The sequence below is a fragment of the Rhinopithecus roxellana genome, chromosome 6 (genome assembly GCF_007565055.1).
Source record: "Rhinopithecus roxellana isolate Shanxi Qingling chromosome 6, ASM756505v1, whole genome shotgun sequence".
NCBI classification, from domain to species: Eukaryota; Metazoa; Chordata; class Mammalia; order Primates; family Cercopithecidae; genus Rhinopithecus; species Rhinopithecus roxellana.
The window spans coordinates 116,532,763-116,560,254 of NC_044554.1; the positions used below are offsets into that span (position 1 = coordinate 116,532,763).

Here is a 27,492-nt window from a genome sequence, read left to right on the forward strand (position 1 = left end):
CAATTCTCTGAAAAAATTTACAACTGCTTCATAAACATTCCTATAATCCCTTTCCTCAGGAAAGGCCTCCCCCACTGCTTCTTCCTGAGAAGGAAGAAAAGAGATTACCTGATTACATTTTAAAGAATTTTTAACAACTCCCACAAAGGCCAAATTCTGGGTTTCATTTTATTTTGAGACATTAAGATCTGTGTAAATCATGTTGCACACAATCACTCTCCTAAATATTCTTCACTTACTTGAAGCTGCTGTGTTCCACTACTTTTCTTTTTCTGTATGAATCAATTGGTGGGTCCACCACTGAGTTTTATGTCACCCTTATGGAGACCTGGAAGCTTCTCCAGGCTGTCATCTTCAAGTGGCAAGTTAACTCTGTCAGGCCTCTGAGCCAAAGTTAAGCCATCATATCCCCTGTGACCTGTAGGTACACATCCAGATGGCCAGTTCCTGCCTTAACTGATGACATTCCACCACAAAAGAAGTGAAAATGGTCTGTTCTTGCCTTAACTGATGACATTACCTTGTGAAATTCCTTTTCCTGGCTCTTCCTGGCTCAAAAGCTCCCCCACTGAGCACCTTGTGACCCCCACCCCTGCCCACCAGAGAACAACCCCCTTTGACTGTAATTTTCCTTCACCTACCCAAATCCTATAAAACGGCCCCACCCCTATCTCCCTTCTCTGACTCTCTTTTGGGACTCAGCCCGCCTGCACCCAGGTGAAATAAATACCCATGTTGCTCATACAAAGCCTGTTTGGTGGTCTCTTCACACAGATGCAAGTGAAATTTGGTGCCGTGACTTGGATCGGGGGACCTCCCTTGGGAGATCAATCCCCTGTCCTCCTGCTCTTTGCTCCATGAGAAAGATCCACCTGTGACCTCAGGTCCTCAGACCAACCCACTCAAGGAACATCACACCAATTTTAAATCAGGTAAGTGGCTTCTTTTCACTCTCTTCTCTAACCTGTCTCACTATCCCTCAACCTCTTTCTCCTTTCAATCTGGGTGCCACACTTCAATCTCTCTCTTCTCTTAATTTCAGTTCCTTTCCTTTTCTCCTAGAGACAGGAGACACATTTTATCCGTGGACCCAAAACTCCAGCGCCGGTCATGGACTCAGGAAGACAGTCTTCCCTTGGTGTTTAATCACGTGGGGACACCTGCCTGATTGTTCACCCACATATCAGAGGTATCTGACCACACAGGGACACCTGTCTTGGTCCTTCACCCTTAGCGGCAAGCACCACTTTTCTGGGGGGGCAAGAACCCCCCGACCCTTTCGCTCCCTATCTCTACCCCTTCTCCATTTTTCTGGGGGGCAAGAACCCCCCGACCCCTTCGCTCCCTATCTCTACCCCTTCTCCGCTTTTCTGGGGGGCAAAAACCCCCCATCCACTTATCTCCGTGTCTCTACCCCTTTCCTGCTTTTCTGGAGGGCAAGAACCCCCCAAACCCTTATCTCCATGTCTCTACCCCTTCTCCACTTTCCTGGGGGGCAAGCACGCCCCACCTCTTCTCTCTATTTCTGCTCTCTCTTTTCTCTAGGCTTGCCTCCTTCCCTATGGGTAACCTTCCACCCTCCATTCCTCCTCCTTCTCCCTTAGCCTGTGTTCTCAAAAACTTAAAACCTTTTCAGCTCACACCTGACCTAAAACCTAAACGTCTTATTTTCTTCTACAACGCCGCTTGACACCAATACAAACTTGACAGTGGTTCCAAATAGCCAGAAAATGGCACTTTCGATTTTTCCATCCTACAAGATCTAAATAATTCTTGTCATAAAATGGGCAAACAGTCTGAGGTGCCTAACATCCAGGCAATCTTTTACACATCAATCCCTCCCTAGTCTCTGTTCCCAATGCAACTCGTTCCAAATCTTCCTTCTTTCCCTCCCGCCTGTCCCCTCAGTTCCAACCCCAAGTGTCGCTGAGTCTTTCTAATCTTCCTTTTCTACAGATCCATCTGACCTCTCCCCTCCTCACCAGGCTGAGCTACATCCCAATTCTTCCTCAGCCTCCGCTCCTCCACCCTATAATCCTTTTACCACCTCCCCTCCTCACACCCAGTCTGGCTTACAGTTTCGTTCCACCACCTGCCCAGCAATTTCCTCTTAAAAACGTGGCTGGATCTAAAGGCATAGCCAAGGTTAATGCTCCTTTTTCTTTATCCAACCTCTCCCAAATCAGTTAGCATTTAGGCTCTTTTTCATCAAATATGAAAAACCCAGCCCAGTTCATGGCCCATTTAGCAGCAACCCTGAGACGCTTTACAGCCCTAGACCCTGAAAGGCTCAGAAGGCTGTCTTATTCTCAATATGCATTTTATTTTATTACCCAATCTGCTCCTGACATTAAATAAAGCTCCAAAAATTAAATTCCGGCCCTCATACCCCACAACAGGACTTAATTAACCTCGCCTTCAAGGTGTACAATAACACAGTAGAGGCAGCCAAGTAGCAACATATTTGAGTTGCAATTCCTTGCCTCCACTGTGAGAGAAACCGCAGCCACATCTCCAGCACACAAGAACTCCAAACTCTTGAACCACAGCTGCCAGGGGTTCCTCCAGAACCTCCTCCCCCAGGAGCTTGCTACAAGTGCCGGAAATCTGGCCACTGGGCCAAGGAATGTCCAAAGCCTGGGATTCCTCCTAAGCTGTCTCCCATCTGTGCGGGACCCCACAGATAATTAGACTGTTCAACTCGCCCAGCGGCCACTCCTAGAGCCCCTGGAACTCTAGCCCAAGGCTCTCTGACTCCTTCCCAGATCTTCTCAACTTAGCAGCTAAAGACTGACACTGCCCCATCGCCTCAGAAGCCTTCAGGATCATCACAGACGCTCTAGGTAATTCTCACAGTGGAGGGTAAGTCCGTCCCCTTCTTAATCAATACGGAGGCTACCCACTCCACATTACATTCTTTTCAAAGGGCCTGTTTCCTTTGCCCCGATAACTGTTGTGGGTATTGACGTCCAAGTTTCTAAACCTCTTAAAACTCCCCAACTCTGGTGCCAACTTGGATAACATTCTTTTATGCACTCTTTTTTAGTTATCCCCACCTGCCCAGTTCCCTTATTAGGCCGAGACATTTTAACCAAATTATCTGCTTCCCTGACTATTCCTGGGCTATAGCCACATCTCAATGCCACTCTTCTTCCCAACCCAAAGCCTCCTTTTCATCTTCCTCTTGTATCCCCCCACCTTAACCCACAGGTATAGGACATCTCTACTCCCTCCCTGGCAACCGATCACATTCCCATTACCATCCCATTAAAACCTAATCACCCTTACCCTGCTCAATGCCAATATCCCATCCCACAGCAGGCTTTCAAAGGATTAAAGCCTGTTCTCACTCACCTGCTACAGCATGGGCTTCTAAAACATATAAACTCTCCTTACAATTCCCCCATTTTACCTGTCCTAGACCCAGACAAGCCTTACAAGTTAGTTCAGGATCTGCACCTTATCAACCAAATTGTCTTGCCTATCCACCGTGTGGTGCCAAACCCATATATTCTCCTATCCTCAATACCTCCCTCCACAAGCCATTATTCTGTTCTGGATCTCAAAGATGCTTTCTTTACTATTCCTTTGCACCCTTCATCGCAGCCTCTCTTCACTTTCACTCGGACTGACCCTGACACCCATCAGGCTCAGCAAATTACCTGGGTTGTACTGCCACAAGGCTTCACAGACAGCCCCCATTACTTCAGTCAAGCCCAAATTTCTTCCTTATCTGTTACGTCTCTCAGCATAATTCTTATAAAAACACATGTGCTCTCCCTGCTGATCATGTCCAAGTAATCTCCCAAACTCCAATCCCTTCTACAAAACAACTCCTTTCCTTCCTAGGCATAGTTAGTATGGTCAGAATTCTTACACAAGAGCTGGGACCATGCCCTGTAGCCTTTCTGTCCAAACAACTTGACCTTACTGTTTTAGCCTAGCCCTCATGTCTGCATGCAGTGGTTGCTGCTGCTTTAATACTTTTAGAGGCCCCAAAAATCACAAACTGTGCTCAATTCACTCTCTACAGTTCTCACAACCTCCAAAATCTATTTTCTTCTTCCCATCTGACACATATACTTTCTGCTCCCCAGCTCCTTCACTCTTTGTTGAGTCTCCCACAATTACCATTGTTCCTGGCCCAGACTTCAACCCAGCCTTCCACATTATTCCAAATATCACACCTGACCCCCATGACTGTATCTCTCTGATCCACCTGACATTCACCCCATTTCCTCATATTTCCTTCTTTCCTGTTTGCTGGCTATGCTATAGTATCTTCCACACCTGTCATTGAGGCTACCGCTCTGCCCCTCTCCACTACCTCTCAGCAAGCTGAACTAGTTGCCTTAACTCAGGCCTTCCCTCTTACAAAAGGACTACGTGTCAATATTTATACTGACTCGAAATATGCCTTCCATATTCTGCACCACCATGCTGTTATATAGGCTGAAAGAGGTTTCCTCATTAACAAGGGTCCTCCATCACTAATGCCTCTTTAATAAAAACTCTGCTCAAGGTCACTTTACTTCCAAAGGAAACTGGAGTCATTCGCTGCAAAGGCCATCAAAAGGCATCAGATCCCATTGCTCTAGGCAATGCTTATGCTGATAAGGTGGCTAGACAAACAGCTAGCATTCCAACTTCTGTCCCTCACAGCCAGTTTTTCTCCTTCACATCGGTCACTCCCACCTACTGCCCTGCCGAAACTTCCACCTATCAATCTCTTCCCACACAAGGCAAATGGTTCTTTCAGCTTCACAGGCCCATTCTATTCTGTCATCATTTCATAACCTCTCCCATGTAGGTTACAAGCCACTAGCCCGTCTCTTAGAACCTCTCATTTCCTTTCCATCATGGAAATCTATCCTCAAGGAAATCACTTCAGTGTTCCATCTGCTATTCTACTACCCCTGACGGATTGTTCAGGGCCCCTCCCTTTCCTACACATCAAACTCTGAGATTTGCCCCTGCCCAGGACTGGCAAATTGACTTTACTCACATGTCCTGAGTCAAAAAATTAAATTCCTCTTAGTCTGGGTAGACACTTTCACTGGATAGGTAGAGGCCTTTCCCATAAGGTCTGAGAAGGCCACCAAGGTAATTTCTCCCCTTCTGTCAAACGTAATTCCTCAGTTTGGCCTTCCCAACTCTATACAGTCCAATAGCGGACCAGCCTTTACTAGTCAAATCACCCAAGCAGTTTTTCAGGCTCTTGGTATTCAGTAAAACCTTCATACCCCTTATGGTCCTCAATCTTCAAGAAAGGTAGAACAGACTAATGGTCTTTTAAAAATACACCTCACCAAGCTCAACCACCAACTTAAAAAGGACTGGACAATACTTTTACCACTTGCCCTTCTCAGAATTCAGGCCTGTCCTCAGAATGCTACAGGGTACAGCCCATTTAAGCTCTTGTATAGACGCTCCTTTTTATTAAGCCCCAGTCTCATTTCAGACACCAGACCAACTTACACTGTGCCCCAAAAACTTGTCATCCCTACTATCTTCTGTCTAGTCATACTCCTATTCACTGTTTTCAACTACTCAGAAATGCCCTGCTCTTGTTTATACTGCCGGTTTACACTGTTTCTCCAAGCCATCACAGCTGATATCTCCTAATGCTATCCCCGAACCACCACTCTTAACTCCCTCTTAAAGTAAATAAATAATCTTTGCTGGCAAGGCTATGCTGAACCTCCTTAGACATTGTCTAATTAGATGTCCCAGGTCCTCCCAATTCTTAGTCCTTTAATACCTGTTTTTCTCCTCTTATTCAGACCTGTGTCTTCTGCTTAGTTTTTCAATTCATACAAAGCCGCATCCAGGCCATCACCAATCATTCCATATGACAAATACTCCTTCTAATAACCCCACAATATTGCCTCTTACCACAAAATCTTCCTTCAGCTTAATCTTTCCCACTGTAGGTTCCCATGCTGCCCCTAATCCCTCTTGAAGCAGCCCTGAGAAACATCGCCCATTATATCTCCACACCACCCCCAAAAAATTTTCGCCACCCCAACACTTCAACACTATTTTGTTTTATTTCTCTTATTAAGAGAATAAATAAGAAGACTTCTTCTAAATAAGAAGACAGGAATGTCAGGCCTCTGAGCCAAAGTTAAGCCATCATATCCCCTGTGACCTGTAGGTACACATCCAGATGGCCAGTTCCTGCCTTAACTGATGACATTCCACCACAAAAGAAGTGAAAATGGTCTGTTTGTCTTAACTGATGACATTACCCCTTGTGAAATTCCTTTTCCTGGCTCTTCCTGGCTCAAAAGCTCCCTCACTGAGCACCTTGTGACCCCCACCCCTGTCCACCAGAGAACAACCCCCTTTGACTGTAATTTTCCTTTACCTACCCAAATCCTATAAAATGGCCCCACCCCATCTCCCTTCACTGACTCTCTTTTCAGACTTAGCTCGCCTGCACCCAGGTGAAATAAACAGCCATGTTGCTCATACAAAGCCTGTTTGGTGGCCTCTTCACACGGACACGAGAGAAAAACTCAGTGGGTAAGACACAGGCTCTAGAATCAGACATGTCTGTTTTTGAATCCTAGACCTGCCACATCCGGGCTATATGACATAAAGTAAATTACTTCACCACTTTAAGTCTGAGTTTCCTTTTTAATAAAATGGAAACACTGATCCTAGTTATCTGAGATGGCTGTTGTGAGGATACAATGGGATAATGACATAAAACTCCAAGCACAATGTTTGGCACATAATCAGTACTTGAGAAATGGTAGTTATTATTAGCAATAGAAAATCTAAGCTCCTGAAGAAATATCCAGTTACTATGATACTGCCTTCAGCAGCCAAACACTAATGACTAGTTTAAGTGACACAGTTAAAGTTATGAATTGTGCTTCTAAGTTGCTTAAGCCTATTAACTTACTTGTGAGTTTTAAAATAATTTGTCTTTAACACAAGCAAATGTTCACAGATCTAAGGCCAGACTGACAAATTCCAGATCAAATGTAAGTATACTATACAGGAATACTTGGAAATTCAGATTTCAGACAAAATACAAAGATAAAAAATGTACCAGCCAAAAGTATTAATATTTTTGAAGTATTATCACAAAAGTATTATCATTTTTAAAGCAAGAATCATTTTTAAGGTAAGTAATAACTAATAGTGACCTGATTAGTAGTCAGAATTTTCAGAGAAGTGCTTGCTAGAGTGTCAGATTCAAAATGTTATATGTTGAAACTTACTGTATATAATGAGCAAAAATGTCTCTGGCAACATTTAATTAAAACTAATTCCTATGCAGGCATCAATTCTGTAACAGATTGTTGACTCTTAGCCAACAAATGTAATCAGTGCTATGCTGATAAGTATTTAAAATCCAGCTCCCAAGGGAAGGGAGGCCCCCAATTTGTAGTGTTCGCTAGTTTTTATGGGTACAATACTCCACAATAGCCCATTTCCAGCTAATGATCAGTTCTCAAAAGCCAGCGCTGGCCAAGACCACCATACCACCTAGATATGAAGTTGGCATTCAAAATGGTTAGGCGGTCCACCTGAGTAGGGCTGTTTACAAGGAAACCAAGGAATTAGCCCACAAATGAAAAGTAAACATAGGTAAATGATACATAGATTTTTCTAGGCAAGTGACTGAAGCAAATTCACAATGGGCTAATTACATAGGTATGATTCAGGCTCTGCTTCCCTTTCAACCACATTCCTCTGTCACTGAGAGCTCATCTGCCCTCTGCACCAGTGGTTTCACACACCTCAGTCTTGTATCAGCTTCTTCTATACAGACCCTCTTGTCTTTTAAGACTGTTGCTACACTGAAGCCTTCACCTGCCCATTTGAGGGCCTCTCAGGTTCTCCCTGAATTCACTTATTAATATCATTCACTAGGAAATAATGATATTTTTCCCTGACTTTCCTCATAAGATTATTGCAGTTTCCCTTTTATCAGTAAATCTACAAATTATGCTAAAAACTCCTCCAGCTAGTAACAGAGGAATGCTCCCTATGAATAGGAAGAAATTAGTTATCTACTTAACAATTTGCTTACCTGATCTTTAATTTGGGAACAGAAAAACTAAGCTTTTAAGAATACTACCTGGAAGACTGCAGGAAAACCCAAATACATTCCCTCTCTTTTATTTCCAGCTTCGAACTTTAGTCCACCCCCTCAACTATTTTGCTGCAGGAACCCCTAACTCACTAAATTAAAGGATTTTTAAAAGTAAAGTTTTAAATGAAAATAAATTTACATTTATTTCATATTTCTCTGTTAATTTATAATGTTGTACTTCAAACCTGTTTAACTCCCAAAAGATATGCTGTTGAATGTGATATCCAGCAATTCTATAATCTCTCTGTAGGTTATACTAAAAAAAAAAAAAAATTAAGTTATTTCTATGGCTAAAAAAAAAATCCACTGCAAGATGACAGAGTTCTGCGGATGGATGGTGGTAATGATAGTAAACAATATGAATATATTTAATGCCCCTGAACTAGACACTTAAAAATGGTGATGATGGTAAATTTTAAGTTATGTGTATTTCAACATAATTTTTTAATTTTATAAAATCATTTTTAAAATAAGAACAAATCCATTAATAAGAAACTCTGCCACTCTGCCCTCCTATGGTTTCAAATAAGAGAATAGATTTTTTAAAAATAATAATAATATTCTTTAATATTGCCTTTGTCTCATTACAGACTTGAGATATAAGGGCATCTAGTGATGAGAAAGGCTGCATTTATTCTGCTAGATATCAATGCCATATGCTCATTTTTGTAAGGTCTCCTACATTCATTATAATTAACACCTAGGGCTAATATGAAGAGGTAATTGTTTAATCAAGAAAACAAATGGTCAAAAAGACAAAACATACTGCATTCTTTGCCTCTCACTGGGTCAGGCAGGCCAGAGCAGTCCACTGCAGAATTTGGAATGGCAACTCTCCACCTGGAGCCACTGCTATCACATTCCGTATATTCAAAGTGATAATCTTTCTGCAAACAATCACAAAAACAAGCCTTTGTTAGAGCCAATTCTAATGGGACAACTGTGCTTTCTCTATCACCCCAAGTCCCTGTTTCCAAGCTGTACCCTCTCCTTGATCCTCCCCCATCCCACCCACACCAAGCAGCTTATTGATCAAAGAGGTATGCTGCTGGACACAGAGTAGGTGCTAAGGAGATGATGCAGGACAGGACAGTCAATCCTGTCAGGTTGTGACCATTATCCTTTCACCTCATCCATCCAGAAAAGCTACAGCACACTTCCCTATCTCTTGCAGGCTTTTTAAGCTCTGAATAACTGATAGATGTGAGTAGGAGAAAGAGCAGAATAACACTAGGAATTTGACTACTGTCACTGTCCCATGTGTTTCAACAAAAGAAACAACAGAACCATTTCCATTGACCTAATTCTCACTCTGTTTAAAATTTAACAGAAGGTGTAAAAATTAATCATCAAATACTAATAAAAGACTACAAGTTTTTAAAGTAGCTCTCCCAGGCTCAATACACATGTACCACAGCAGGCTGCCATCAATTACAGACTATTAAAATTGACCATTAATTACAACTGCCAAATTAAAACCAACCCCCAATCCACCTCTCTCCAGCCTTTGGTTGTTTTGAAATTCTCACAATGACCTCCCTTGGTCAGAGCACATTACACATAAGTGATATTTAAACTGAGAGGAACCCAAACAAAATATTATTGGAGCATTTTAAGAATGTGAAAAATTCCAAATCTACCCCAAATTGTTTTCAGTTCAATACCTTACTTATTCAATTCAATATCCTGCATGTGGCTATTCTGCTGCATCCACAGTTTTGCCTCCCTCACTGTGTCAATGACAAGTGAGAATAGAAACATCAAGCCACATCACCATGGAGAAATCCGGAATGAGAAGGCCATTGCCCTTGACCTTCTCTGCACAGTACACTTTGCTAACAATGACTTTCCTAATTTTAACATTTTTTGAAATCTAGATAAGCTGAGATTTCCCAAATCATCCAGTCTGGGTTCCCTTTGTTTAACAGTTCTTCCCTCAATGCATGTTGCTTCTCTCATAATTACTATAAGCCAACAAGAAGAACCCACACCATTCCTTCAGCACTTTGCTTGGAAATCTGCTCAGCTAAATATCCAAGCTCATCTTACAAGTTTTGCTTTCCACAAAAACATAGGACCACAATTTTGCTAAGCTTTCTGCCACTATATTAAAGGGGTCAACCTTTCCTCCAATTTCCTGGAGGAAATATTGGAATAAATATTTATTTATTTATTTATGAGACATTCCTCTTTTCTTTCTGGGCCCTCACTAGTATCACTTTTAATATTTTTAAAAATATTCTGCTTATGACAATTTACATATTCTTTAAGACGATAAAGACATTTTCTGCCACACTTCTCACTACCTCCTGAGACTTCACGGGCAGTCTCTAAAATCCACATTTCTACCAACAATCTGTTCAAGGCCATCTAGACTTTACTAGCATGTACCTCAAAATTCTCCCAGCCTCTGCCCAGTTTATCCAATTCTAAAGCCACATTCCCACTTTTAGGTGTTTGTTACTGTTTGGATGAACGGAGGCAAGATGGCGCACTTCCGGGTTCTTCATCCCCCCCCCAACTTTTCCCGCGCGCGCGAAAATCCAGCCGGCGACCCGGGAAGGTGCAGACCAACTAGGCATGCGCCAGGTGATGTCAATCTGAAGAGACCAAGATTTACCTGGTCGCACCTGCGGAACGCCCCCGGACACGCCCGTGCCCCGCCTATCGTCCTCCCACTCCTAGAAAAGCCGCTCCGGAGGATCGCCACGCGCGGACTTCCCAGCTTCCCCACTGCGGTCGGTTCCCCACTGCGGTCGGGACTGTTGGAACTCCGTCCGAGAGCTGTACGGGTGACTCTGGGGGCCCCTTTTGTCGGGGGGGGGGCCAACAGACCTCTCCCTACCCACCTTCTTCCCCTGAAGCTAGGTGACCAAAATAAACTTGCAGTTTTGCTCCTACCCTTGCCTAGTCGCTGGTTCTTTTGTACCCGCTCTGGTGGTCTTAGAAAAACAAAACAGTTGGTGCCGAAGACCCGGGAGGAGACCCCTTTAGAAAAACAAAACAGTTACAACAGCACTTCCCTTCCAGGTACCAAAATTTGTATTCATTTCCCATAACAGCTGTAATAAATTAGCAAAAACTTAGCAACTTAAAACAACAGAAATATATTCTCTCACAGTTCTGGAGGCTGGAAGTTCAAAAGCTGTATTACAAGGCTGATCAAGGTATCGCCAGGCCATACTCTCTTAGGCAGCTCCAGGGGAGAATCCACTCCTTGGCCCTTCCAGGTTCTGGCGGCTGCCAGCACTTACTGCCTTGTGGCTTCATCACTCCTGTCTCTGCCTCTGTGGTACCATTGCCTTCTCCTCCTCTTGTGAAAGCATTCAGGGCCCATCATAGTAAACTCACTTTCTTAAGATTCTCACTTTAAATCTTCAAAGTCCTATTTTGTCATATAAAAATAATATTTACAGGTTCTGGGGATTAGGACTTGGATTTTTTAGAGGACAGGGACAGCAGAAAGGAGTCTGATTCAGCCTACCACACCCTCCCATGGCAGAATAGCCTTGACCTGCCATGTATTTGCATAATGACTGTCTTGTTTCTCTAGTTCCTTGTTATTTGTATTAGAATGCATGTCTTGGCTAGCAGCTGTGCCTCAGCCCTGTAATCCCAGCACTTTGGGAGGCCAAGGTGGGCAGATCACTTGAGGTCAGGAGTTTGAGAACAGCCTGGTCAACATGGTGAAACCCTGTCTCTACTAAAAGTACAAAAATTAGCCGGGTGTGGTGGTGTGCACTTCCCAGCTACTCGGCAGGGTGAGGCATGAGAATCCCTTGAACGCTGGAGGCGGAGGTTGCAGTGAGCCGAGATTGAACCACTGCACTCCAGTCTGGGCAACAGAACAAGACTCTATCTCAAAAATAAAATAAAATAAACAAAATAAAATAAAATAAAAGTCTGTCTTATTTCCATGTTCCACTGAGAAGATTCTGCCCCCTATATATTAAGTTTAGGTGATTTCTTATCATTCTAGCAAAATAATGATACTGTGAAGTCATATGAATTTCAAATAAAGCAAGGTCTCTGAATAAAACAGGTAAGCTCCAAAAAACTTTCCTCCATCGCTGCCTCTGTTATTCAGCCTGCCAGTTGAGAACAGCAGTCAGAGAAGAGCAATCAGAACACGGAAAAAGTATTATGTTTTCTGGCTGTAATGTTGGATGTCATGTGCCAATTAATTTTCCTAAGACTCCTTTATCCTATCTGCCTTCTCTAGATTACTCAAGGACTCTAAAAGGCTGTTGTTACTATTGTTACCAAACTCTTAGGAGTTCAGCAGGAAGCTTTAATTTATTTATTTATAATTTAAAAGTACTGAAATGCAAACCTATTTCATGCAAAGGGCAGACCCTGGGGTCAGGGATTTAGACTGCAGCCCAAATCAAATGGGTTTTATTTTAAATTATTTAATAGGCTACTTCATTTGGGCTGGTAACAAATAAAAAAAGAAAAATCTGCTTCTAAAGTCAATCCTTAAATCCACAGAAAGATCTAACAAACACTGTGGTACAGTAAAATTGCTAAAGGTACAACGTATATTTTCCAAATATTCTGAATGGCATTCAGGGTACTGAATAAAGAGAAGTACAGCACATATGCTTTCAGATTTATAGGTAACACCCCAAAACTCTAACCATAGATGCAAATAAACATTGAGCACTTAAAACTGGTCCCTTGGAAATGGAAATTTCTGGTATTAAAGGATAATTTAAAAGAAAAAGTAGATTATTTCTCATACAAATAGAAAATTAATACATGTCAAAAATGTTGTCATTATTTAGCAAGTCAATCAGTAAGATGTTATCACCAATTCAAAGGAGAATTTGAAGGACACACTAAAACAGGCAATTAGGAAGGTGAAATGAATTTATTGGGAGATGCAAAACTGGTAAATATCCAGAGGGTAATAATCAATTGCATTTCAAAGGATAAAATACATTTTCATTTATATGGACAAAAACTATTTGTATTACTATCAGTACCTACAACACAGCATTCTAAAATAATCCAAAGACAATGAAAGGCGCAGGCTGCTATAGAAACTGATCATTCTGAAAGGTGCACTAAAAAGCACATCCAATAATCTTCTCCACCTATTTTAGCATGCTTCACAGTTTTTCTTGACAAGCGGAAAATTCTTGACAATTTTCCCTACACTTCAGGGCTTCTGACAGTTTATCAACAAACACATTGATATGAGTCAGAGCACACTCCAAACAACAGAACATCAGCTCACAAGCCACACTCTCCAAATTATAAACTGAAAGAAGTGCCTGGGCCCACGCCAACTCAAAGGATGGCAGTTATTTAGACATTCTGCAAAGCGCAGAATGCTGGGGTGTGGAGACACTGCCCCAAATAATAAAACAATAAAATTCCCTATAAACCTTGCATTGTAAATATATGGAAACCAGGAAACACCCCAAGAAGAAATAGAGCATGGAATTACTCCTGATCACAAAACACTTAAGGGAAAATTACTCTTCCATATAAATCATGGCACACCACACAGACACGAACTTGCACACACTGACATGCACATTCACAAATCAAAGTACAGATGTGAATCCTTGAATAACAAAAATTCAAATTGTGTTATCTTACATCAAAAACACAAAAATGCAGTATACATCCAAGTAAATACTGGATGTCATGGTACCCCCTCAAACACCAAAGTCATCCATACTACAAAAGCTGCATGATGCTCACTGAAGACACCAGGGAATCACCTCCCAGTTCTGATAACACTTACAGTTAAAATATAGACTAGATAATTTTTCAAATAAATCTGACAAATAAAAATAATATGTACATATGTTGACATATTGACCATATTTTTTATATATTGACATTAACATATATTGCATATTAGATATGATTATGCATATAGCAATATATCATTTTTATTTATATCATTCTTTATTTCCCAGCACTTAATTATTAAATAATTATGATGGCCTAATGGCCTAAAGGCTATGGGAGAAATTTTTTATTATTATACATTAAGTTCTAGGGTACATGTGCACAACATGCAGGTTTGTTACATGTGTATACATGTGCCATGTTGGTGTGCTGTACCCATTAACTCGTCATTTACATTAGGTATATCTCCTAATGCCATCCCTCCCCCCTACCCCCTCCCCACAATAGGACCTGGTGTATGATGTTCCCCTTCCTGTGTCCAAGTGATCTCATTGTTCAATTCCCACCTATGAGTGAGAACATGTGGTATTTGGTTTTCTGTTCTTGCAATAGTTGGCTGAGAATGATGGCTTCCAGCTGCATCCATGTCCCTCAAAGGACACGAACTCATCCTTTTTTATGGCTGCATAGTATTCCATGGTGTATATGTGCCACATTTTCTTAATCCAGTCTGTCACTGATGGACATTTGGGTTGATTCCAAGTCTTTGCTATTGTGAATAGTGCCGCAATAAACATACGTGTGCATGTGTCTTTATACCAGTATGACTTATAATCCTTTGGGTATATACCCAGTAAGGGGATGGCTGGGTCGAATGGTATTTCTAGTTCTAGATCCTTGAGGAATCGCCACACTGTTTTCCACAATGGTTGAACTAGAAATTTTAAGTAAAACATAGTTCCTGTACTCAATAAGCTTATGATTTTGTTGAAGTAGACAGCACACACACAAAACTTTATAAGAAAGCATAAAGAGTAAGGGCTCAAAGTGGAACAGTGACATCACAAGTCAGTGTCCAAGTAAAAACTCCTATCAAAATTTCCAATAAAATTCCTTAACTCTCAGATTTTCTAGAAAAATAGGAACCTTTAAATGTTAGAATCGCATTCAGTCAAGTATGTGTGTAAGAGTATACAAAACGTGACCGTATTTTATTATGATTTCAAAGTCAGAAGAAATCTCTGTGAGCTGGAACAGTGAGAAAAGGCTTTAAGGAGAAGACCCTGAAATATAGGAGGATTTGTAACTATTTTAGCACTTACCAGTTCCTTCGAAAACAGCTAGTTTGATAGGATGTGGTAAGCAGCAAGATCAAGCCTGAAGAAACTATGCCTAAAGGTGTGCAGTGAAATACATCAGCCTAGGGTGGATGAATAGGTGAGTGACTGAATGTAGTCTCCTGGTCTTCTGTACTCAGATTTGCTCATATTAGTAAACTGCCAATGAGAAAATCAGCTCCCTGATGCTCCCTGTCTATCTTCTGTAGGCAGTTAAGAGTTGACCACAGTTAATTATCAAGATACAGCAGATGACCACAAATTCTAGTAAAGAATCAAAAGCAGCAGAGGCAGTAGAAAGCCTCTATCTTCAAGGCAGAGAAAATGCTGGTACCTAGAACACACACAAATGGAAAGGACTAAAAGAAGCATATGTAATTAATTTTCTTCATTTCATTTTGTTCATGTAAAATTCCTTCCCTTCGAATTTTTTAATGTGAAATGTTGAGAACAGCGTAACCTTGTATTTGATGAGACCGCAACTCCTCTGGGAGAAAGGCTTCCGAATTTAAGTGCTCAGCAAAGCACTTGGCACACTTATTTGAGAGAGTGAAATGGCAAGAGAAAAAAGGGAGACAGCACGAGATTGCAGTCGCACTATTATTTTAATTCCAATTGCAATGAGTGTGCACGCCTCATTATACTATGTGGAAAGGCCAAAAGCAGAAGAATACTTAATGCAGAAATACATGTAACTTATATGAGCTTCTTTAGCCTACATTATTAAGCACCTGAGCACAGAACTGTGCAGCAATGTTTATATTCAAGTTTTTCTTTTATAAAAGGAACATGATGCTACCATGGAAACCTGCTAAGTAATACGTATCTGATCTATTTGTGACACATCCTTTTCACTGTGGCCACTGTATTTCTTTTTAGAAATTATTTTGGAAAAAGTTCATATTTTAAACCTGAGTTCAATGTCTATCTTTGTAAACAGGTGCTCAATTCATTTTTGAAATTATTTATGTTTATTGAGTACCTCCCACATGCCACTGTGTAGACTCTGCGGATATAGCAGTGAACAAAATATCCAATTCTCTGCTCTCCTAGGGCTTACATTCTAGTTTTAATGAAAGTACATAAGGTTTCTTTCTTAGAAAGATCCAGCTTAGACTATTTTCTTTCTATGGCTCTCAATCCCTGCCTGTAAAAGGACAGGCAATGAACTGGTAACAACAAACATAGATCCCAACCTCACCTCTGTCATTACTAAATTTAAGACTAAGTGACTCAACTAACTCTTTGAACCTCAGGTTCCTTTGAATCTTTGAAAGAAAAAGCTATGCTTCACATCTTACGGTCTATGTTTCATATTTTCACTGTTCTTGGTAAAGAGAAATCAACCACATTCTGTAATCACGTACCTCTCAGGAAATTTTCAAAAACTGAACATTCTAAAACATACCTACCTACGAATAAACGAAAGAAACATTTCTATTTTCTCAAGAAACCTGCAGCTAGACAATCTACAATAATGTTAATATTAGAAATATGAACTAAAACCCTCATCGAAGATAATGAGAAAAATATTTTTAAAACCAGTTTTCTCAGATTGAAAGTATATGTTATTGTATAAGACAGTCTTTAAGTACATGCATCATTTTATTATCTAATTACATTTAAACTTATTGAATTAAATATGTTTATCTCTGCTCCTCGCCAACCTGCGAAAGAATGGAGTTTCTAAAGAGAGCAGAGAGTAAAGGATTAAAAATACCAAAGAGAAGTGAAAATGGCAATAGATGCAGGTGCCAACAATTATTTCTGGAAGACAAAAAGCGTAGGTGAGCTCCAATTGACTTATCAAGGCAACAAAAGCTGAAAGCCAAGGATAACAGAGATGGTGATTTGAGCTGCAGAAAGACTCAGAATTGAAGGTACCAAAAACCTCAGAAATCAGAGGTGAAAAAAAAATCTATCTAAAAACAGAAAGACTGGTTGAAAATCTGTTTGAGAATTGTTAAAGTATGCCCCCAGCTAACAGACAAAATGGACTCCCTGTAGCTAGCTGAGGTGGTCAAAGTTTAAAAAGAACTAGGCAACCACGGCTGGGTGAAGAAGCAGTCACGCATTCTGTGTTCTCAGAAAGATGTAAAAGTGTTAGAGGACCTCCCTTTCTACAATAAAGCCAAACTATTTCTTATCGTCAGTGCCGAGATAAACCATGGCTAGAAACCACCACCCAACAAGGCCATTGGAAACAAATACCTGACAGAGACTTCTGATTTGAGGCTTGGAACCAACCAATCAAAGCTCCTCTGCCCCAGCCAATCAGGGCTTGGTTGTATCGCTCATCAGAACTCAGCTGCACCACCCAATCAAAAACAAGAGAATGTCAATCCTTCATTTGCACAAATGAACTTGATGGGGAACCCGTGCGGTGAGTTTTGCTGTAAAACCCTAATCCTCCTTTGTTCTCAGGAATGCAACTTCCTTTTCATTAAAGGCTGCATCTCCCTGGTTTGCAAACTCTTCACTGGAATAAACTCTTTCCTCCAAATTCCTTTTCAGAGAACTTTTGCTCACAGAATGTAAACCTTTCAGTTTCCCTTTCACCTCATGACAAGAGAAGAGTTATTTCCTCTGGAAAAAAAAATCAACTAGGGAGGTTACAGATTCCGGGACATCAAGTAATGAAGAAAAAAAAAGGTATTTTTTTTTAAACGGGACTATGTAAACAGCTAAGTAATGAAAGATGAGATCCACCTCGGGCACACATCCCCAACGATGAAACCCTAAGTCCAGCTACCTTCAATGCCACTGTCCTTTCCACTTCAACTACCACCCCCAAAGACTAGAAGAGCCATCTTCCTGCCCTCCCAAAGGTGCCTTCAGTGGATGTTACACCCTACACTAGTATCCTTTCCCACATCATTTCTGCTGATTTTCACACTTGCTTACCTTAGAATTTAGATTAGCTGGAATGTAACATTTATCCATAATATGATCATTACTATTGTCATTAAAAACATTAACAACATTTGCATAACTCTGTAAGCTTTCCAAAATAATTTTCATGACATTAACCCACGTGAATTTGTCCACAGTACGGTCCCACATAGTAGGCAAGGGTCATCCTCATGGCTCCTGACCTATCTCAATCTTATCTCCTGCTGTCCAGATGAACACCACCATCAGCCTAACGGGCCTCTTTGCTTCTGCTCTTGCCCACACCCACTACACTCCACAGCCAGTTCTAAATGGAAGATCTCATTATGTCATCCTTGCTCAATACCCCAGAATGACTTCCCATTGGCCTGAGGATAAAGTCCACAATCTTGCTTTGCATAAAATGCCGTTTTCGATTCATTCTCGATCTGCTGCTTGAAGCTTCATTTCTTAACATTATTCATATATGAAATGTTGAAGCTACAGGATCAAATATGCTATACAATTCCTCGCCTCCAGAGCCCAGCATGTAAGTGACTTTTTCTCTGCCTGGAAGGTTCTTTCTGCCCACATCTTGTAATAAGCATGTGGAAATCTGTATAACAAATCCCTGTGTAACAGATTCTCTTTCAGGCCCACCCCTACTATTTGTAGGACCAAGGCCAGGAGTATAAATTGATGTGCCTCTTCCTCTTCAATACCTACCCTGCACCCTGAGAGGTCTGCCTCACATACAAGAGGCAACCCCAGCCTGCACATCCAACTCTAGTAAGTGTTCCTGCCACAATGGCATGGTCTATTAATACATCAGGAGGATGGACCTGGGAAACCTCACAAAGGCCCTAGAAGCAATCTTGGACCTTTTAGGCAGGTAATTTCAAGGTCATGTTAGCAGAGTATGATAAAAAGAAGTTGGGGCATGACATGCAGGTGGCCACAGCTCCTCGGCCCACAGACTGTAAAGCAAGAGGAGGGACACAGTTAGAGGAGGACCCTCTACAGTGGAGACCAAGGCAAGGGCCCCTCTTGCCTGGTCTAAAGGTAGTATTGGTCTCTATTATATGACAACATCCAAACATAAGAATAGCGAGAAAGATAGTTATCACTTTATAAAGTAAAATTTAAAATTTCTTAGAAAGGAGGGAGGATCCCTCCCTCTACCTCTTGAAGAGTCCTCACGTAACTAGGTAATAGTAATTTTCTTTTTTTTTTCCAAGCCCAAATTAAAATCACAAAGGTATATGAAAGTATAATTTTCCAAAAAGAGAAAAGCAAAATCCTTGGAAACCCATTTGTTTTGTCTAATTATATATAGTTAAAACTTACCTGTATATAAGCTATAAATTCTTCTAAATTAATCAGGCTGAAACTAAAAGGACGCCTTTGCTTTTGCAAGATTTGAGCAACTACTTACTATTTAATAAGCACCAAGAGAAACTACATCAAAATTTCAGAATATATTATATATACCCCATGATACATCAATTCCACTTTTAGGCATGTAATCCAAGGAAGCCACGTTTGTATCATAGCATTATTTAAAATAGTGAAAACTTTAAAACAATTGTGCAACAATAAGAGACTGGTTAATAAATTAGGGTATACACACATAATAACTTTTATATAGTCCATTTTAAAATAATATGAAAAAGGTATATTTAATAACAAAATTATTTCTGACATATTTAAGTATAAAACACAGGTTATAAAGCAATATATCTGAACTCCTGTAGAGTGAGTGTGAGTGTGAGTGTGTGTGTGTGTGTGTGTGTGTTGGATACATGCAAAAAAAGCTATAAGTATATATACTAAAAGATTGACAGTAGTTAACTGAGTGATGTGACTATTTTTATTCTATATAATTACATATTTTCAAAATTTTCTACAGTTAAAATATATTTATTTCCTTCAATTCAGGTAATTTTTTTGCCAAGACATTTAAAAAATTCGTATTTCTCCTTACTTTAGGATAAGATATCTGGTGGGACATGAGAAAATTCAAAGGATACCACCGAAGGATGATTCCATAACATTCATTAGCTCCTCGGTCTAAATCACTTTCTCTGAGGGGTGGCATTCACCTAGCAAGGCTTTAAAGGCAAAGTCATAAGTAAGACACAGGTCAGATAAGTTCTGAAGAAGGGAATATGGAAGGGAAAATCCAACACTTAAGTACTTTTGAAATGAGCAGATACAAGAAGGATTCTGCTACAGAGTGGATAAAGAAAAGTGGGATAGTCAAATGAGAGAAAACAGAACAAAAAGATGATGCAGCACAGACAGCACACTTTGCTGATTTCAAAATTTGGCTTCAGAAGGGACAACTCCACATCTGAATTCAGTTAAGCCACTGGCAGATCTCAGACAGAAAAAAAATTATAAAAATCCAATTTAAAGTAAAAGCTAATTCTTGCCAATGCTGCCACTTGAAATTGAGCTTTACTTTGTGCAGAAATAGCATAGGTGATAAGTGGCTCTGAACATTAAGACATCCAAAATTATGTTTTTGTTTGCAAATTGTGAGATAAATAAAAATAAGTGAGTTAAGTTCTTTTGCATTCAACTGACCCTGTAAGAATATCTTAAATCAATAACTTTTTTAAAAAAATAATATAACCCTAATAATACCTCTGTCATAACTATACTTTCTAAAATTAACCTTAAAACATCTATTAAAAGGTTTTCTTCTTTAACCATAAACATTAGACACCTGCTGTTCTGTCTGCCTGGCATGGCTTCCTATTTCTTTAGGTAACAGCATGTCCCCTGCTCTCATTACACTTTGTAGTTCTGAGTGGGCCAATCCCTGGCCAGGCCCTAATACGGACATGCTATCTGGATAGTCACAATAAACTATTCACAGTGGTGCTAACCAAGATGAAGAAAGTCCACTACAGTTTCTTGTTCCCATTTTGCCCAAAATATAAAAGCAAGATTCTGCAAAATAAATAATAGCAGGGAGTCTGGAGAAGAAAGTGAGAACTTTCTAACAGCTAATACAATGGTAGGGAGTTACCTGGCTTCTTTTCTTTCCTTTTTCTCCTTGAGCTGAAGGTGGGCCAAATCAGAGAATTGCACAGTGGGTGCAGAATGCTAAAAACTACAAGACAGGCCCATTTTTCTGGCCAGAAGAACAAGAAAAAAGATCCCTGTGGGTGGAGTACTGGGAGAGGGGAAATGGGATCAGAAAGTGAGAGGCATATCCATGTGCTTTTTTATATTAATGTTCTTTTTCTCTTCCAGTCTTTCCCCCAAGGCCAGCACCAGTTTAGAACAGCACCAATGCCACCACAACAATGCAAACACCTAATACCCCAAGAGAAAACCTCTTTCTCTACATAAAATAACTAGAACAGGGACTTCAGCTGTGCAAAGGGTTTAGGAGAAAATCCTTATTTTTTTTTTCTTCCTTCTTTGTCTTGTCACTTCATCCCCATCAAGTGGAATTACACAAAAACATGCAAGCTAAAACTATATAATAATCCATCTTTCTAGCCAGAGGAAATAGAAAAAGCAGTCCTGAGAAAATATTCAGAGAGTCATGGAGAAGAGAATCCTCTGGTTCAGTCTATGAAGTGACAGCCCTGGGCTCACCTTCAAACTGTGCAAATATGGAATATACTCAAAGAAGTACAGCGAAGGCATGGATAGCTGAACTACAACATAAACCACTATCTGAACTAAACCCTGAGTATTGAGCAAGGGGCAGATGATCCTACCCCTCACCTCCTCTCTCCACACACACAAAAGATAAAAATAGCCAAAGCTTTGAAAACTGAACAGACACTGGAAGGAACCACCACACACAAAAGGTGAGAAAAAACATACGGTCTGAACCTAACCAGGTCAACTGCCTGCTAAACCAAACCAACCAAACGTCTACAGAGGATTTTATAAGGATCTAGAGATTTATAACATAATATTAAAAATATCCAGAATACAATCAAAACTCACTTGGATATACAAAGAACAAGGAAAATCTGACTAATGCTCCAGAGAAAAGACAATCAACATATAACACCACCAAAATGTCACAAATATTAGATTCTCTAAAAATGCAGAGCATCTAGTACAACCATCATGCATAAGGTTAAGGCACTCTAGGGCCTGGGGTCCTCAGAACTGCCCTGCATAAGTTCTGTGTTTTCAAGCTTAAACTGTGTGAGTCAGGTTGCTGTCACTGCAACTATAGGTGCTAACAGATACTTGAGATAGGCAATCATTCTATAATACCAACTCATATTTATGTATGTCTCAAATCTCAGGCAAGGTTGATTAGTGTGGTGGTGATGATAGCTGCCACTCATTATTCATACATATCAGTCATTGTGCTAAGTTCCCAATATCTTAGTGCTGCCCACCACCTTATAAGGCAGAGTTTTTACAGATAAGGAAACCAACAAAGATTTAAGTAACCTCCCAATATCATACAGCTGATTTATAAGGGTTCTGGGAATAGAACCTAAGTGCCTAACTCCAAAGCCTGTCCTCAAGACCATTATAGTTCCCTTGCTGGATCCTAAGAGCTAATGTTAAATCTAAAAACTTCATAAACATAAATCAAAATAAAAGCTGATGCCTCACTATTCCTCCCTGTATATCACAGAAAGCAGAATTTGGTTAGCAATATCCCCTTTCACCCAATCTCTCCCCATACCTCTCAATATCATGTCTCTCCCCATATCATACCTCTCCCTGTACTCTCAATACCGTAACACCACCCTGTCTCCTGGGGAATCAATAACCTCAAAGTAAATTTAAAAATAATTCTTCACAAGTTATCTGCTCCAAAATATCTTTACTTTCTACCACATTTCTTCTAATTCCTCAGCTTTGTCTATTTTCCTATGTCAGTTTTAAAACAATATTTGATATTTTGCTTTCTGATTACAAAGCAATACATACTCTGTATGAAGAGTTTAGAAAATAGGGAAGCACAAAAAAACTTATCATAATATCATCAACCAAAAATAACCACTGTTAGGATGTCAATCATTTTTCTAAGCACATTTATTTAAAAAATTAAGATACCATTTATCATATCAAGTTTATATTTTGCAAGTAATAAGTATTAATATTTACTTGAGAAAATTAGAAAATATGGATAAGGATGGCTTTTCTATGGTATTCTCTTTATTAATATTTTTTAAAGTTATATATTAATATGTCATGGTCACTTCCTGACATGGTTTGGCTCTTTGTCCCCAAATTTCACCTTTAATTTTAATCCCCATAATTTCCACCTGTCAAGGGTGGGACCCCAGGTGGAGATAACTAAATTCATGGGAGCAGTTTCCTCATGCTCTTGTGATAGTGAGTGAGTCTCATGAGGTCTGATGGTTTTATAAGCATCTGGCATTTCCACTGCTTGCAGTCATTCTCTCTCCTGCCACCCTGTGAAAAGGAGGCCTCCCCAGCCATGACTGTAAGTTTCCTGAGGCCTCCCCAGCCATGTGGAACTGTCAATCAATTAAACCTCTTTCCTTTAAAAATTACCCAGTCTCAGGTATTTCTTCACAGCAACATGAGAACAGACTAATACACTTCCAGTAAGACAATTAAACATTTATCTGTTCACAAAATATAATACACATCTCTGCATCTAGGAATAAATTAAGAAAAAATATAAGGCACACTGGTTGGGAACTATGAAGCCTATTTGCCTTACTCTTTTCACCAGTACCTATGGATATCTTTCCTTTGTGGGAAAAATAATGGAACATTTTCTCAGTGCTCTCAGACCCTTCTCCATGATTCACTGCAGAAACTTCAAGCAGGCAGATTATTTATAGTCTAAGAAGGAGTCTGAGGCAAGAACTTGATTCTCATCCCAGCACCATCATTTTTCCAACTGTGTGCCTTAGGAAGGGCACTCAGTATCTCTGAACCTCAATTTCCTTGTCTGTCTGTAATAAGATTGTAATGTCTTACACCTCTTTATCTTGTAAGGCTATAGGAATTAAACACATATGGTAATATTTAGGCTTGAGTGCCAGGAAAACTCTTACTCAATTATTGTATTTCAGGTCATAAACTATACTAGACACCGAAAATAATGACTGTAACTGTATATTTTCTGATTTGATCCTTGTGGCAACACTGTGAGGCAGGTACTGACACATTTCCTCAATTCTGAAGTGCAGATTTGAAGACTTTTGGAACGACATCAAAAGAAACTTGTCACTAGCTTTGCAGAATAAGTGTCAGAGCCCATGTCTATGCAAATTTAATAGGCCAACTATACACTCATTTTGTTATCACTTCGGTTACCTGTTGGATAGGACACAAGAGTTGGATTTATCTTTAACTTTCTGTTTATAGCATCCGAATAAAGATTGCACAATGATGCAGCAAAGAGACCAAAAGTTAATGTGTACAAAAATTACCTCTGCCACAAGAGGTAATATAATTAAGAGGACAGAAGCTGCCAACTCCCCAAGAAAAGACCACGTTAAGTTTAAAAGCTAGAATACAACCACTTCATGCATCTTGAAGGACTGTCACTCAGATACTATCAAACACTTCTGCATAACTCCAAAGAGACAGAGGTTAGCTACAGGTGACAGAATCATAAGTGTAACCTAGTAGAACAAAGAAGCTCTTAGGGGTATTTATAAAAAGAGTTCAAATTATTCACAGTAGGGAAATATAAATTAAAACCTAACAAACAAAATCAACAGGAAATGTGAGACAGCAGTCCAGCCTTAACTTATGGGATGCTGTTAAAACTAATTGATTAAGTACCTTAATTGGCAGATGCCTAAACCCAACTGAGCCAGAGCATGAGTTCACAAAAGACTTGACATGGATAAAGCCATAATGCGGAGAGAATGCAAAACAGGGTGTAGAGTAATAAAAGAAGAAAATTGGGGGATACTAATATGGAAGGCAAGACAGAGGTAGTATCAGGTCAAGCCAATGTGAGCTAGGATCCCAAGCACAGGTTTAGAAAAGAAACATGTCACCCAATCTCACAAACTGCCCATGGACAGAAGTAACTCATGAGACTCCCAGGGGTATCCAAGGGAGAGAATACAGTCATGGGTTCTTAGTTTCTGTTTCTGGTTGGGCCACTAAAGCCCCTTCCTCATCCCTCTTTTCCACTTATCACTAAAGATAGAAACTGAAAATCATGGTTTCAGGCTGCTAAAAGCCTAAAACAAAACAAAATAGAACAACAGCAAAATAAGGCGGGCTGGACAAGCTTGCTAGATATTCCAGGCGAAGGCACAGACTTGGTCTTTGACAGAAACATTAAAGAAGAAATTATACAAAATTAAGTGGATACACGTATACTATTGTCAGTTGGAAAAAATTATTGTACATTTAACAGGGTGGCAATTTCTCTCACTTACCAAAAAAGGTAATAAAACTCTGGTATATTTTAGAATAAATGGTGCCTTAGAATTGAGGAAATATGGTATTGAGACAAATTTGAGATTCCAGGTTTCTGACATCAAACAGTATGGGTGAGGCAAAGCCAAGTGCCAAAAATAGCACAAGCAGAATTCTGTCTTTGCTGTATTACAGTTACTAACCTTAGCAATTCACTTACTAACATACATTAGAGGCAGTTCCCTCTTTTATTACTTGCTTTTAGTACTTCAGCACTTCCTATCTCAGCTGGATCCCCATCCACTTTCTGCAGTCTTTATGGACACCTTCCCTAGTCAGTTCACCTTCCCACTCTCCTCATGACAAATCTAAAATTTTTTCAAGCTCAGTCCCTTCGCTCTCAACAAATAACCTTGCATTCTACCTTGACAAGAACATAAAAGCTCTCTAGGCATTAGTTTCCTCAAATTGTCTCCCATCTTCTGTGTTTGGGCATGCACAGACTGACATGCATGCCTCCTTCCTGTGGGTCTCAAGTACTAATGGATCCTTCCTACTTTCCAAAACAAGTATCTCTGCCTGTTCTTCCAATCTCATCCTCTCCTTAAATGTGTTCCATTCCTTCCATTAATTATTCTGCCTCTTTCTTGCTTTGGTAATGCCTATCTCTCATCTGGCTCTCCCCTCAACAAATAAATGATTAATATTTCCCCCATTATTAAGAAAATAAAACAGCATCTCCACTGATCCTGCGTGTTGGTGGCTCACCATTTGCTCTCCAGATCCATTCTCCAAGGCAGGCCTGGAGAGGTTGACCTTTCTGGACTGTATCACTCAGGCTCCTTTGCCCTTGGATTCTGGGTATTCATCTGATGGGAGGCATCAGCAGGAGATTAGAGAGAGTTCTCTATCTCCTTTCTGCCTTCCACAGCCACTGAGCTTCCAGAACACCATTTCCTCCACTTGAGGAAGGGTCAGACCTACAAGTGCTAACCAGTTGCTACTAGCTCTTCATGCTTCTGTTGTTGGTTCCCTTAAATCGGTCCATACCTCCATAAAAATTTCTTCATTACACTCTATTCAGTTGAACTTTTGCGAAAGCTGTTTCCTGTTGGGACTCTGTGATACATCTTATGCCCCTCTCTAGCTCCTTTCCATTTCTTCCCAGCTATGCTTCCTGCAAAACTAGTCTAGACTCACTAACTGCCATTATCATCTCTCATCTATACTTCAACTAACTGTGGTCTGGCTTCTGTCCCCTCATGAATCCACTAAACTGATCTGTCTACTGTGGTATTCTAGACCACTTATGACCTGGTTCTGACTACCGTCCAGCTATACCTCCCACCATCTGCCATTAAACCATGTGCTCAAAACACAACAAATGTTTCTAGCTGTCTTGGAGGATCTTACATGGTTCCCTCCACTTGGAGAATCCTTCTCTGCTTCAGGCACCTAATGAACCCCTAGTCATGTGCAAGCCTCAACTCAGGAAGCACCTCCTTCTGGGAATACTTACTTCTCTTATTCTCCTATTCTCCACCAACTAGAATTAATTGTTCCACACGTGTAGTCCCAGCTCCTGTATACAACTCATACTCATCACTTTACAATATCATTGTGATTTACATTGTAATCCCACCATATAGTTATGTCTTGCAGCAGAATGAGACCAGACTCCCCAGAAAATAGGTCTGGAGGCAAAATCTTATGTGATAACACCTTTTTGGGAAGTGCAATTCCGAGGATCCAGAAGCAGAGTAGGAAAGAAGAGAGAGCAAGCATAAGAGTGTCACTGAGGCTGGGCGCAGTGGCTCATGCCTGTAATCCCAGCACTTTGGGAGGCGAGGTCAGGAGTTCAAGACCAGCCTGGCCAACATGGCAAAAGCCCATCTCTACTAAAAAAAAATACAAAAATTAGTCAGGTATGGTGGCACGTGTCTGTAATCCCAGCTACTTGGAGACTGAGGCACAAGAATCACTTGAACCCAGGAGGCAGAGGTTGCAGTGAGCCAAGATCGCACTACTGCACTCCAGCATTGGCAACAAAGTAAGACTCTGTTTCCAAAAACAGAGAGAGAGAGAGAGGCACCGAGCTGGCCACAGCTTCCTTATAAAATGATTGTTCAGATTTGCAGAATTGCAGAATGTCTTCAGAGAGAAGGT

The 27,492-nt window shown here is 40.4% G+C and overlaps 1 protein-coding gene across 3 annotated transcripts in view; it reads right to left on the reverse strand.

The window, feature by feature from the left end:
- Nucleotides 1–27,492, reverse strand: part of KIAA1324L (KIAA1324 like) — a 181,663-nt gene that overhangs the window by 89,493 nt on the left and 64,678 nt on the right. Inside the window, exons 1-2 of one of the 3 annotated variants that reach the window (XM_010370632.2) lie at nt 9,778–9,866; nt 8,880–9,000 (exon numbers count right to left, since the gene is read on the reverse strand). The exons of 1 other annotated variant lie outside the window; for it this stretch is intronic. In XM_010370632.2, the coding sequence (XP_010368934.1) occupies nt 8,880–8,884 (5 nt within the window). In that variant the 5' untranslated portion in view covers nt 8,885–9,000; nt 9,778–9,866. Of the gene's footprint in view, nt 1–8,879; nt 9,001–9,777; nt 9,867–27,492 lie in introns of those variants that run through there. One more of the 3 variants, XM_010370631.2, reaches the window with a different exon arrangement.